Source organism: Quercus lobata, chromosome 2, assembly GCF_001633185.2.
Source record: "Quercus lobata isolate SW786 chromosome 2, ValleyOak3.0 Primary Assembly, whole genome shotgun sequence".
Lineage (NCBI taxonomy): Eukaryota > Viridiplantae > Streptophyta > Magnoliopsida > Fagales > Fagaceae > Quercus > Quercus lobata.
The window spans coordinates 87857929-87873369 of NC_044905.1; the positions used below are offsets into that span (position 1 = coordinate 87857929).

Genomic DNA, 15441 nt, shown 5'->3' on the forward strand with positions numbered 1-15441 from the left:
ATTTCATTGGGCACTATTTTTTAACAAGAGTATATAAGTAAATTTGTATAAATTTATGGGTAAATTACATATTTGGTCCCTATCCTTTACACTATATTTCAATTTGGTCCCTAACCTTTTAATTGTGTCAATTTGGTCCCTAACCTGTTAGTGTTGTGTCGATTTAGTCCTTACCATTATTTCTTAGATGGAAATTATTGACGTGGCTATAGGCATAAACTATTTTACAAACTGATGATATGGCACGATACACATCAGCTTTTAAAAAATACTAAAATACACATAAAATAATAAGAAGTTAGATTTAAAGTATTCATTAATATTTTAAAAATACTTAAACTAAATTAGAACACCATAACATCTCCACCCAGTTTTCACTGCCGGCATAACTTCAACCTTTTGCTCTCTGGTGACTACCTACCCACTTGTCTAATGCTTTCTCTGAAACCAAAAGTTCTTTGCTTGGAGAACACATCTACATATACAAGTATGCTATGTACATCAATATCTATATCTATCTTTCTTTCATTCTTTTTGTTATTTATGGTTTTTTAAAACTAATGGGTTCTTTAATTTTATACTCATAATAAAATTTTCATCTTTTGGGTATTCTGTGCAGGAGAGACATGCTTTTTTTTAGCTTGGAGTGCAGGTGCTGCACTTTTTAAGTACAAGGAAGAAAGTTTTTACCAAGGCCACTATTGTCGCCATCATCGCAAAGGAGTAAAAATAGTAGGTGGGTTTGTGTATTGACAGAATTTGAATGGCTTGACGGGTTGAAAACAAACCGATGAGGAGAAGGCCTGGTGTCGCTGGAATAGATAAGGCGTTGCTGGAAGGAGAAGGAACTGCTGTAAGGGAGAAGGTGCTGCCGTCCTCACTATTGGGGATTTTGGATTTTAGGGAGGCAGAGATTTTGGATTTAATTTAGGTTTATCATTGTTTAATGAAATCAGGAAGCTTTCTTATCAAACAAAAATATTTGATTTGGGTTTAAAAAAAAAGAAAAAATGTGAAGTAATCATGGGTTAGGAATTTTGATCCCAAAAATTACTCACTTAACTTTTTTTTTTTTTTTTTTTAATTTAAGATTATTCTGACATGTTGGACTAGGTGGCAGTCAAGGTGGCAATAAACAAATTTTTTATTTTAACCATTTGCCACGTCAGCAATTTTCATCCAAAAGATAATGGTAAGAACTAAATTGACACAATACAGAAAGGTTAGGGACCAAATTGACACAATTGAAAGGTTAAGAACTAAATTGAAATACGGTGTAAAGGATAGGGACCAAATATGTAGTTTACCCTAAATTTATTTTTTTCCTTTTCTCCACTTTTCCTCTCCCAATGAAATACAAATTAGGAAAACTAAAATCTTTCCTATCATTCCACCAAAATCTTTCTTCTCCATTTTTTATCCTTCCAATTTTCCACTCTTCCAACTAAATAATGTTAAGTCTACTACTTTGCGCACATCAAGAGCTATCATTCAGTAGTAACGTGTTACATGCATACTCAGTCAAGCCTTTTCATCTACAATGAGTTGTGAACCTTATCCAAATTCACCTTGGATGGACCTACAGCAACGATCTTATCTACATATGAAAAGCTTTGTGCTCATATCTTCGTCGGGCAAAGCATGCTTTTAGGTTCAACATCTCCACTAAATGACATGGATTTTTAAGTTATAAGAGCCATAATTTCTTCTACATGGTTTAGGCTTTACGACCCACAACTTTATTGGGCCTCATGACCCACAGATTATTGGGCTTTATGACCCACAACTTTATTGGCTTATGCCATACGACCCATGGTGTTTTTTAGGGCCTAGAGGCATAATCCTTTTCAGGCTTTATGTGCTACAACCTTTCAGGCCTTGTGACAATTCTTTTTGAGTTTGTAACTAGAGAATCAGGTATGGAACCAAAATTCAAACTTAAGAAGGGTTGAAGTTCTTTATTCAAGAATTCTCAAATATCGGAATATCAATACTAGAGGTTGGCAACAATACATTATTAGTATTAGTTTTTGAATTATTTGTATTTTTTTTTAAATCAATAATAGAAATTTATGATTAAGTGCTTTGTCGCTTAATTAATACATTTTGATTTTATCAACGGAGGACTATTTTTTTAATAAAAAAAATCAATTTACTTATTCTTTTCACAAAATTCTATTCCTAACATCTTCATAATGCAATATAAATAAGGAAAATGTTAGAGATATAATTTTTTGTACAAATTTTTTTACAAACTATTAATGTGGTAATTAATTATTGGTAAGTAAAAAGTTATTGGATAAATGTTATTTGAATGTTTTTTGTCTTCGAAGATTTGTAGTGGAAGTTTCTTGGGGCCTTAGAGGCTTGGATCCGGAGAGCTTCACTAATTTGTAGTTTCTTGGTGTTTATGGAGGCTTTTGAGTTTGATTCCAATGAACTTTTAGATCTAGAAGGATGACTTGAATGAATTTGCTTTGAATATTCTTCACTTTCAAAGGTAAAGTTCTTGAGGTTCTTGGAGGCTTTGGAGCTTGGTTCCGGTAGAACTTTGAGACCTCTTAATGTTTCTAAATCCCTCTCATAAGATTGAGGAGGGTCTTTATTTATAGGAGTCTTGGGGAGGTGTGATCACATGTAACTGGCTATGAGTAGTGACACATGTCATAATTTAAATGAAGGGATTTTATGTCTTGTTCTCCAAGGGACACATGACACTATTTGATTAGCCAAAGTGTTCTAATTTAAAATAACACATGACAATATTTAATTTGACTGCTTATGTTATTTAAAATTAAAATATCAACACATGTCGACATGTGATTAACCCTTAAGTATTCTTTGCAATTTTTATTTAGAAATATTTGGAATATTTTCATTGGTCTCTAAATAATGTCAGTGGGACCCACTAAATAGCATGTGGCGCTTTGTGATTGGTTGCAAAATTTTCACTTCTACAAGAGGGCGAAGATAAGAAGTAGTAAAAATTAACCACAACAACAACTTATAATTTTTTTTTTCTTTTGTAAAAATAAAAGGCATCTCCTAGCATTATAATAATTATAGTTAAAGAATTCTTAGAAAAAAAAAATTATAGTTCAAATTTAAAAGTGCAAATTCATGTCAAACATTACATTAATAAAACAACTAAAATAATTTCTAATCAAGGTCATGCATTATTATTGAGCCAAAAAAAAGAGTGAGACATTTATTGGTGTGATAGCATAAAGATTGTTGTTCCTAAGAACAATAATTAATAAATAAATTGAATTTCATAATATTCAACATATCATTTGAATGATAATAATTCACATAAATTAGAATTTATCATAAAATTAGAGATTAATGAGGAGATATTACCTTGATGATACTTTAAAGAAATTTCATAACATGAGAAACAATTTACCATTAATTCATAAGTTTTTAGATGGCAGAGTTGGGGTATGGACCATGTCACTATCTTGAGATTATATACGCTGTCTATAGGGTTTCTGGTGTAGTAGACTAAAACATTATGCATGCCACACCCGGGATACAACAACCTAACTACCTTGCTAATTATCCTTACAAGTCTACACAGCTTGTAGGATCTAAAGCTCTCAACATAATACTTGCTTACCCAAAAAAATAATGTCTAGGAGGATGAATTATTTTCAAGAAAGTATAATTTTGACTTAGCAAAAATGCAGGGAGTTTTTCCTTTTGCATGAAAATGGTGCCAATAAGAAAATTGATTTTCTCATCCAAAACCAAACATATTGGCTGCATATTCATATAGGCTGAAGAAACATACAATAAACATAAAGTTTATTTGGGTTTTAAATTTACTTTATTACTGTAATAATCATCCTTAAAATGGATAGTAAATAGTAATTATATTGAATCATAATATATCGATGCCAACAATAATATAAAAATTGTATGAATTCAACCCATTAAGATGATAGCGTGTTATTTGGTAGAGCAAGGCTGGAAGATGTCACAACAATACAAAGTATTTTGGAAGTCTATGAAAGTGCTTCAGGTCAACAAATAAACAAGGTGAAAACTACTCTCTTTTTTGGCAAAACTGTTACTGAGATGGCAAAAAATTCTATAAAAGAGCTACTTGGGGTATTGGAGATAAAACAATATGAAAAGTATTTGGAACTTCCAGCAGTGGTTTGCAGAAATAGGAGGGTAAGTCTAAATTATATAAAAGATCGGGTTTGGAATAAATTACAAGGATAGAAGGAGAAACTCCTATCTCAAGCCGGAAAAGAAGTATTGTTAAAGGCGGTAGTCCAAGCTATTTCCACATATGCTATGGGATGCTTCAAGCTTCCGGTGAGTTTATGTAGGGAAATTGAGATGCTAATTCGAAAATTTTGGTGGAGCCAAAGGGGAGAGAGGAGGAAGATTCGTTGGAAAAATTGGGAGACACTTTGTAGACCCAAGAAAGATGAGAGAATGGGTTTTAAGGAGCTGGCAAAATTCAACAATGCTATGTTGGCAAAACAGGTGTGGAGACTTATCCACAATAAAAACTCTATTTTATCATGTGTTTAAGTCAAAATACTTCCCAATAGGTACTATCTTTGATGCCAAAAAAATCTTTGGAGTCGTTTGCTTGGAAAAGCATTTTGAGGGCGAGAAAGTAATATCAATGGGGTATCAGATGGAGAATCGGGGATTGTCAGTCCATAAGGGTATTTAGAGATAACTGGATACCAGATGCATCGGGTGGAAGGGTAATTTCTGTAGCGTGGGGAAGGAATGAGGATATGAAGGTTGCAGAAATGATTGATACAGATTTGGGCTGCTGGAAAAGCCGAGTAATTGATGAGTGCTTGGTACCTTTCGATGCCCAAAGGATTAAGGCAATTCCGCTGTGTAATACTCCACAACCGGACCTCCTGTACTGGGCATTTGAGAAGAACGGAGTGTATTCTGTAAAATCGGGATATCGAGCCTTGTGCGAAGAAGTAAGGAATGAGGAAGCATCGGGTTCAAGCTCAGTTCTGTCCACTGATTTCTGGTTGAGTATTTGGAAACTAAAAGTGCCGGGGAAGGTAAAACATTTTATGTGGAAAGCATGCTCAGATTGTTTGCCTACAAAAACGCACCTTGTGAAGAGGAGAGTGTTGACGAATCCGTTTTGCCACCTACGTAACCGAGCTGAAGAGGACACGCACCATGCTTTGTGGGGTTGTGAAGCAATTAAGCAGGTCTGGGACAGAGACTTTTACTGGGTTAATCAATTCGAAGCTTCACAAGGCTTGTTTCAAGATTTGGTGGAGCTAGTCATGACGAAACCGAGAATCCGTGAGGTCTTTGCTTCAACGGCATGGTTCATATGGTCCCACAGGAATAAGACAAGGTTGCAAGAAAGAACCGTTCCTCTTAGTGGCATCAGGGAGGCGGTCTGTCAATTCATGCAGTTGTACAGTTCTGGCTGTGTGCACTTAGCGAGCTGCAAATTGGTGAGGCTGCCAAACCCAGGTGAGTATAAAATAAATTTCGATGGTGCTATTTTTACTGAAAGTGATGAAGCTGGTTTGGGCGTAGTGGTGCGTGATTCAAATGGCTTGGTTGTGGCTGCGATGGCAGAAAAAATAAAACAGCCCCATTCCGTGGAATGCTTGGAGATGTTGGCAGCAAGGTGAGCTGTGATTTTCGTTAAGGAAATTGGGTTGCAAGATTCCCACTTTGAAGGTGAGTCGGAGCTAGTCATTAAGGAATTGCAGAGGGATGGTTTACAGTTCTCTTCTATTGGGCATTTGGCTAGGGACACGCTATCTCATGTTAGCTCCTTGAGGAGTTTTCTTTCGCTCATGTGGTAAGGCAATGTAATGCGATTGAAAATGCTTTGGACCAAAGAGCAAGACTATCTTTTCTTTTTTGTGCTTGGATGGAGTCTGTTTCATCTAATATTGATACTTTTGTATGTACTGATTTTCGAGTCTTTAATTAATAAAATAAGTAGACTATCTGTTCTCTCAAAAAAAAAAAAATTGATAATGGTTAAAAACAATGAATTAAGATTGAATGATAGAAGTTTACTACTGAAGGATGCAAAGTTTTTGTCCCAATAATTCGAAGAGCTACGTTACTCTCATACAAAGAGGGAAGGCAATAGTTTAGCACATAGTCTGGCTAGATATGCAATAGGCAAACCAGATTTTCTAGTTTGGATAGAGGATGTTTCATTATAATTTTATTCTGTATTACAAACCGATTTATCGGGTTTTTCATAATAAATTACATTGAAGTGTTTCCTCAAAAAAAAAAGATTGAATAATAGAAAAACGTTAGCTAGTGACATTTACTATGCCGCCAACTCATAACAAATAGTTAAAAATAATAATAAATATAAAATATTATGATTTTTATAAAAATATTCCAACAGAGATGTAAGATCTTTTCCTTTTAAAAGTTCCAAATTTGAAAAAATAGTATTAAGAAAAAGACAGCTATACCTTCTCAAAAGAAAAAGACAGCTATTAAATAATCACAAGATGATGGACGGTTAACCAAATATATAAATAATAAAGCTTTTCTCATTTAATTAATTTAGCTGAGGCATTCCGTTTATTACCAATAGACTAATAACAGATATATATGCTCAAACTGCAGTTTAGTTAAAGCAGTGGGCAAAAAACAATTTGAATGATATTCTTGAGAAATCCATATACTAATAAAACATACCATTTGTTCCAAGATTTTACTTATTATCTAGATTTGTGAATTCTTTTTTTAGATTTTTCTTATTGTCTAGATTTGTGAATTGTACAATGTTTGTCTAAAGGTTTTTCTTGATATTCTTATGACATCTAAATAAAAGGGTTGAATAGAATAAATTTTTCATTTTTGGAATTTCATGGGTCAGCTTGTAAATTTTTTGGGAGGGGGGGGAGTATATAATTTTAGGGACAAAAGTAAAATTTTATGTGTAAATACACACACACACATTTTTCAAAGGCTAGGGAGGCATAGCCACCCTTAGCGTCAACTTAGTTTCATCTCTGCAAAGAATTTTGAGCTTCACTATTTATGGGAACCAATATTTATTGGGTCTTATTAATAGCTTAAGGTATTTGTTAATGGATCATTTTAGAAAGTTTTTAATACCATTTTCATAAGAAATATAAAGATCTGTCAAAAAAGTTAGTTAATTTGTTTCTTTTCCTATAAAAAGTTATTTAGCAAAGAGATAAGCAGGACACTTGCTTGTTTGTGGGCATGACCACCATCCACCAAAATATCTCTCTCTCGTGTGTATGTGTGTGTGTATATATATATATATTAGTTGGATATTTTCATCTGATGCTACTAAATATATTTATTCGCTTAGATTTACTATTGAATACGATTATTTAGGCATTGTCAAATATATTAATCACTCTTTTTGTATGCTTTAAAGTCTAATTATTTTGTAGAAATACTTTTTCTCATTATTTTTCTACTTTTCACACGTTACATTACTTTATTATATAGGGGAAAATCTTCTGGTAGCAATCAAGAGGTATTCTATTGGCATGAGTTATTTCGAACTTGACTGCCCCAAAAAACCTGAGTCCAAGGGCTCGTTTGGTTATAGTTTTCAAAAATTGTTGTTTAAAAAGATGTGAAAATTGTGGTTTAAAAAGTGTTGTTGAAAAACATATTTTTAGTGTGAATAAAAAAAAAAATGTGTTTGGTATCATGGTTTAAATAACATTTTTCAGTGTTCAAAAAATATAAAATATGTGTTTGGTATGTGTGTTTTGAATGATAAAAAAAGTTAACCAAAATACAAAATAAATATATTTTAAATTAGAAGAGAGAACATGGTGAGCCCATAAATCAGGAGAGAGCCAAAACATTTTAAAAAAAACTGACAAAGTATGAAAAAACTGACCGGCACTTGTGTTTGTTGTTTGAAATAATTACAGAATTGCCACTAAGCACTAGTGTTTATTGTTTAAAAACTATCCAGAGCTGATTTCAAAAAATGGGTTTCATAACATTGGTTTTTGAACAATGTTTTTCAAATAATAAGGACAAAACTGGTACACCAAACATATTTTTTTTGTTTTTGAATACTAGTGTTCAGTGTTTAAACACTGAACACTATGTTTTCAAATGACAAACCAAACGGGCTCCAAGCATTGATGTATCAAAATGCAACACATGTTTAAGCAATAAAACCCCCCCACCACTTTATTAAAAAAAAAAAAAAAAAAACTCACCACTTGTACTTTTTTTCCTTTTCTTACTAGAAATGGTATACAAAAGCAGTATAAAAAACAATTGAAGTTAATTCAACCTGTTAGAATAATAATACATAAAAATCTTAAAGGTTGTTCCAAGAAAGAACTGCAAATAAACATCCCTTAAAAGGTCTATGTAATACTTAATATAACAATGACGTGGCATTTATTAGGTAATTTCTTATTGAATAATGTTAAATATTAGCATTGATACACCATGTTGAATATGTTAGTATAGATGTGAAAGTGAAAGTATAAAGTATAGAATACAATAACACACGAGGGTTACGTGGTTCAACCTAACGACCTACATCCACGGAGGAAACCTTAAAGGGCTACATCAATAATATATTATAGAGTAGTACAAATCCTGAATTACAATGAATCATAACATGTGTATATATAGTAGACTAAACCCTAGACTAATAAACTTCTAGTACAAGTAGGAGACTTAGCTTGCACACAAAGTAGAATTAGACTTAGGCCTATGCTAATGGGCTAATATATCTCTAACACCCCCTCTCAAATTCAAGATGGAAGTTTGATGAAATCTTGAGATTTGATAAAGTTGAGAAGATCCCTCGAATGAAGTTTGGCTATGTGACGGTAATTTGAGGAAGGCAATGGTCTTGCAGTGTTGATGTGACTTCTAACGGTGGCTTGACTATACCGGAGAGTTTTGACGGCAGCAGTAAGAAGCCAAAGAAGATGAACGCAACGAAAAAAAAAAAAAAAAAACACCGAGGAAGACAAAGATTGCTCTTAAATATACCGTAAGGACAGAAAACCATGGTTACAGGAAGGTGGCTCTGATACCATGTTAAATATTAGCATTGATACACCATATTGAATATGCTAGTATGGATGTAGAAGTGAAAGCATAAAGTATAGAACACAATAACACACAAGAGTTACGTGGTTCAGCCTAATGGCCTACATCCACAGAGGAAACCTTAAAGTGCTACATCAATAATATATTATAGTGTAGTACAAATCTTGTATTACAATGAATCATAACATATGTGTATATAGTAGATTAAACCTTATACTAATAGACTTCTAGTACAAGTAGGAGACTTAACTTACACACAAAGTAAAATTAGGCTTGGGCCTATGCTAATGGGCTAATATATCTCTAACAAATAAAAATCATATTAAATAAGGTAAATATCAGAGTGATAGCGAGAATGAAAAGTATCTAGCCAAAGGAACAGAGCACAAGATGAACTGCAAACTAGAAGGAGAAAAACGACTATAATTTTATTTATGGTTGTTACTAAACAACCAATAGCTTGGCTTAGTTGTAAATAATCTATTAATTAGCAAGTGTAAGAGTTAGTTAGAGAATTCGTTTGTTGGTTAGTATAGTTTATTCAGTTGCTTACCAAAATCTAATCTTTGATATAGTTCAAACACAATTTGGAATCAATATCAAAGCAATCAGATCTGATAATGCCATGGAATTTAAAATGCTTGATTTTTATAATTCTCGTGGCATTATACACCAAAAAAATTGTGTTTACACCCCTCAACAAAATTCTGTTGTTGAGAGAAAACACCAACATATACTCTCCATAGTTAGAGCCTTACATTTACAATCAAACCTTCCATTACAGTTCTGGGGTGATTGCGTCCCTACTGCTGTACATCTAATTAATAGGTTGTCATCTCCTCATTTACATAATAAAACTCCTTATGAACTACTTTTTCATAAACCTTGAACCTATGATCATTTAAGGGTCTTTGGTTGTTTATGCTTTGCTTCTACCATAGCTCAAAATAGACACAAATTTTCTCCAAGAGCTAGAAAATGTGTTTTCATTGGTTATCCCTTTAATGTCAAAGACTACAAATTGTTTGATCTTCAATCTCATACTATTTTCCTCTCTAGAGATGTCACATTTCATGAAACAGTTTTTCCTTACCAAACTCATTCATATATTCCATCTTCTTCCTCTCAGTTGTCTTTGCCTTCTACTCCTCCAAATCCACCTATGTTTCTTGATGAGAATTCTCCTATTTCTCATTCTCATAATCCAGATTTTGTTAACCATTCATCAAGTTCATCTTGGAATCTAAAAATATTTGGACCTTAACTCCATTACCTTCCAACAAGAAGCCCATTAGATGTAAATGGGTTTATAGGGTTAAGTACAAGTATGATGGTTTAGTGGAGAGGCATAATGCCAGGTTAGTGGCTAAGGGCTTCACTCAGAAGGAAGGGGTAGATTACACCAAGACTTTCTCACCTGTGGCCAAGATGGTTTCTATCAAATGCTTGTTGGATGTGGTTGATGTGAAAGGTTGGTTTCTTAGCCAACTTGATGTCAACAATGCATTTCTGCATGGTGACTTATTAAAGGAGGTTTACATGGCTCTTCCACCAAGTTTTCACAGTAAGGGGGAGTTGGTGTGTAAGCTAAACAAATCACTTTATGGTCTTAAGCAGGCTTCTAGACAATGGTTTGCAAAGTTTTCAACTACTCTAGTTTAGCTGGGGTTCACACAATCAAAGGCAAACTATTCACTCTTTACTAGGCAACAAGATCATTCATTCATGGTTCTTTTGGTCTATGTGGATGATGTCCTAATAGCTAGCAACAATCAAGAAGAAGTGAATTATTTTAAGGTGTTATTAGATCATAAATTCAAGCTCAAAGACTTGGGTGGGCTTAAATTCTTTCTTGGGTTGGAGGTAGCCAGATTAGACAAGGGAATTGCCCTTTGCCAGAGAAAGTACACCTTAGAGGTCTTGAATGATGTTGGTCTTCTTGGCTGTAAACTTGCATAGACACCTATGGAGTAAAACCTCAAACTCAGCAAGTATGAAAGGGAAGAAAGCCTCATTTGGATGTAGTGCATAAGATTTTGCAATACTTGAAGAATGAACTAGGCAAGGGACTTATGTTCTGTTCTCATCTAGTTCAAAACTACACATCAAAGGCTTTGCAAATTCTGATTGGGCTTCATGCCCAAATACCAAAAGATTTGTGACAGGTTATAGCATTTTTATAGGGGATTCACTAGTTTCTTGGAAGTCCAAGAAGCAATCAATAGTTTCTGGGTTTTCAGCAAAGGCAAAATATAGGTCCATGACTGTAGTTACATGTGAAATAGTTTGGATCTTGTATCATCTTAATGAATTTGGAATAGACCACAAAAGAGAAGCATTATTATTTTGTGACAGTCAATCTGCTTTACATATTGGTTCAAACCCTGTGTTTCATGAGAGAACTAAACATACAGAAATTGACTATCATGTGGTCAGGGATAAGGTTCTAGCAAGAGTTTTCAAGTTGATTAATGTGATGACTTAATGTCAACCAGTAGATTTGCTAACAAAGGCACTAAACTTCAATCAATTCTCTAATCTTCTTTCTAAAATGGGAATGGTGAACATACATACACCTACAGTTCAACTTGAGGGGGAGTATCGGAGTGAAAGCAAGAAGGAGAAGTGACCAGCCAATGGAACAGAGCACAAGATGAATTGCAAACTAGAAGAAGGAGAAAAACGATTGTAGTTTTACTTATGGTTGTTAACTAAACGACTAGTAGCTTAGCTTAGTTGTAAATAATCTATTAATTAGCACGTGTAAGAGTTAGTTAGAGAATTTGTTAGTTGGTTATTGTAGTTTATTATGTTACTTACTCATATTAGCTGGTATATAAAACTGTGTAATCTCTTGGTTAATTAATTAAGCTCATTTTTACCAAAATCTAATTTTTGATAGTAAAAGTGAGAGATTGAATTATCCGGGAAGAAAAGGAGAATGGAAGGAAAAGTGACCGAAATATAATAATATTTAACGCGTTCTAAACTTCTAATCTTCTATTCTGAGTTCTAATCACTGCCTGGGTTGAGAGAGAGAGAGAGAGAGAGAGAGAGAGAGAGTTGATGATTAGCATACAACCTCAACTTGAAAAATCTCACTTACACGCTTAATGTGAGAGAGAGAGAGTTGATGATTAGCATACAACCTCAACTTGAAAAATCTCACTTACACGCTTAATGTGATAAGGACCCAAACTTGTAAGATACGTTACAGCATATTACAATACTTCTCCATGTTCAGACTTCTAAATACAATAAGGGATCAAATTTAAGTATCAAACACAAAACAATAGCTTCTAAAAAGTATCATACTGGCATTAGTGATCGATCAAACAAACCTATAATCCTATTAACCCTTAATCCAAAGCTTTCTGGATCTTCGTTTTAAATAACAAAATGTAGAGTTTATCCATTGAAAAATAAAGGAAACAGCCTGTTGAGTGGGTCACAAACGAGCCGAAACTTGAGCCCACGATGCAATGCCAGGCCGGCCCATACACTTTATCGAATTCCTGTGTGAGCATTAAGACAAGTTGTTACTTCTTTTGAGTCTTGTTTATGTTCCAAAGACAAATCTTATTTATATTATTATAAACCCCACTATTGTGGCATATACTACTAGCATATATGCACATAGTTTAAGAAGACAATTTAGAATATTACACACTACTACTAGTAATTTAGTACATGATTAGCTGAATTATTTGTAGCTGTAGCCAGAGGCGGCTTGATGCATTTGGGGGCCTAAGGCAAAAATTGATCATCTTAATTTAGATGCAAAATTACTACTAATTAACATGAACTACATAGAATTTTTTTTTTTTTTTGGAATTTTTAAGACAAAAAAAAAATTTGACAAAATTTTTCATACTTGTTGATGTGGTAGATTGATAGTGGTAAGTAAAACAGTGGTATTAGTGATAGATTTAGATGAAAACTAGTAAAAGTTTGCTAATTAAACTCTTATTAATATTCTTTTTTTTTAGAAGTGCAACATTCACAATATTTTTTACAACAAATCCTAGATTTTAAACTGCTTTTTGTTTTTTATTTGAAAATATCACTATAATTATTTTTTTGCCATCAACAATAGGCTGTAACAACCTGCTACTTAGCATTAGTTGTAAAAGTATTGTGAAAAATATTGTGGACGACATTGCATTTTTCTCTATTTTTTTATTTGTTTTTCATCTAATAAAAAAATTATTTTATTTATTGATTATAAATAATCCTATTGGTTAAAATTTGGGGGCCTTTTTTTTACTTGGAGCCTTAGGCGGTGGCATTTCTTGCTCCACCATAGAGCCGGCCCTGGCTGTAGCTGTAGCTGTAGGTTCTTTCTAAACCCATACACATGGGTTGTTGATTCCTCGATCCAGTCCAGTATCTAATAATCTGGACAACCTAGCTATAAGCTAGATCATGTGGTGTGTCTAGACTCTAGTCTAGATTAAATGACCCCAGAATTTAAAAAAAGTCTCAGTTTGACTCTATCTTCAGTATCTTGAGATCTTCTGAAGGGTACTGTTGATTAGTGGGGCCCACCAACTAAAGAAAGAGAGATCCATATTCCATGTTCTACTTCTAGCTTTTTGATTTCCATAGCCAAGCCAAAAAAAGAATACAGAATGAGAGAGAAAGGGAAATCACATAGCCAAATGTGAATCATCCACAAAAGAGAAGTTCCAAAAAGAGACTCCAAGAAAAATAATTGATCACAAGACACCCTTTTGGCCTTGGCATCACTGACACTTATTATAGGTCACTGTTAATAAAGACCATCAAATTTTATAGTTTATTTAATTGGTATATTATGCTTAAAGTAACAATCCCTTTTTTTTTTTTTTTTTTCTTCAATGGCAAGCAAATTTCTGCTGCTTTATGTTATATAGCATTAGTATGGTATGGACTATATGTTAAGAACATCATGTAATTAAATGTTTGTGAAGATAAAATCTCTGAAACATACATACCTTCTTCATGTTAAAAGCCATGTGTTTAGAGCTGAACTTCTCCAAGCTATCATGAGTACGCCTTGCACAACGAAAGGCATGCACTTGCATGAATTCAGGCATGTCAGAGACCAAGACCTTGACTTGAAGAAATGTTGCCACTGATGCCAAATTGGTTTCAACATGGGAAACTGATTTCCTTGCTTCAACTAATATTTGTCCCACACCTCCAACTCCTCCCTCTATGACTCTCTGGCCACCTTGCTCAATTTCCTTGTTGCACGTTTTCGATTTCCTTGAAAACCAACTTCGTTGAATGGATTTCTTATCCACCACCACAGCTGGTGGTGGTATCATCGGCTTTATATGATTGCCGGTGGTGGACTTATAAATGGACATGAAACTTTTCTTTTGCTTCTCATGGGAAGCCATTGATGATGCTTCTTAGGCAGTATTGGAAATGGGTTGGTTTTGTTCAATAAGTTGAAGGTACAAAATATATAATGCGTTGAAGATGAAGTGTTTGGAATCATGAGCACAAGGAAGACCCATTAAAATAATGTTGATTAAGAAGTGGGAAAGATAAATTAAATGAGTGAACCATGTGTAACTGCCTATGGTCATGGATAATAAAAAAGGGTGAGTCTTTGCTAGTGAAAGATTTGATATATTTTGTTGTTCCTTCAAAAATAATGGGTTCTTGTGGTTGGAAGAGAGTGATTATTAATATTAGGGAAGCATATATGTCTCCAATAGTTTTGCTTCTGCTAAGCCAGCACAAATGGACCCCTACTCTAGCTGAAGGGCCTGCACCGCCAATTCTTGCTATGGTACCTAACAAATGGGTCCTTGTCATTATAATACTCCTTGTTTTCAAGTCATGCAGAATAAAAAAAGAGAATTGATTAAGAGAAAAATTCTTTGTCAAGTGCCAACCAATAAGTTTGTGATAGAACTTAAAAAATAAAAAATAAAATAAAAGAAGAAGAAGAATATTGAATTATGATGGTGGTTATGTTAGTTTCAGGAACATGGTGAAATGGACAGGTAAGTTTGTGTACGTGTTAAAAATTGAATAATCTCCGGCTTAGAATGATTTGTGCTAAAATAATGAATAATCTCTACTTGGATGGGTGTATGACTCAGTACTCTTGGTAAAGTTTAATTGATATTTTTTGGGATATACCTCGATCCCGTAGGATCGTTTTATACCTGCTATGTATGATAAATTAAACAAGGAAAAATGAAGAAAAAAAAATTATGAGACTAACATTGGTATCAACTATCAAGTACCTTTCAATTTTATTCATCAAAAAGTACCTTCAAATTTTTTTTTCAGAAACAAGTACCTTCAATTAATTGTAGACAATAGACTCCGTTTTCTAATTATATGATTTATAACCTTCTCAAAAAAAAAAAAAGA

At 33.6% G+C, this 15441-nt stretch overlaps 1 protein-coding gene across 1 annotated transcript; it reads right to left on the reverse strand.

The window, feature by feature from the left end:
- Positions 1–12261: 12261 nt before the first annotated feature.
- Positions 12262–14470, reverse strand: LOC115974400. The gene is made up of 2 exons (XM_031094749.1): positions 14040–14470; positions 12262–12578 (listed from the first exon to the last, which is right to left on the reverse strand). Exons 1-2 carry the CDS (start codon positions 14448–14450, stop codon positions 12423–12425), a joined length of 567 nt encoding a protein of 188 aa, XP_030950609.1. The 5' UTR covers positions 14451–14470; the 3' UTR covers positions 12262–12422.
- Between the last annotated feature and the right edge of the window lie 971 nt (positions 14471–15441).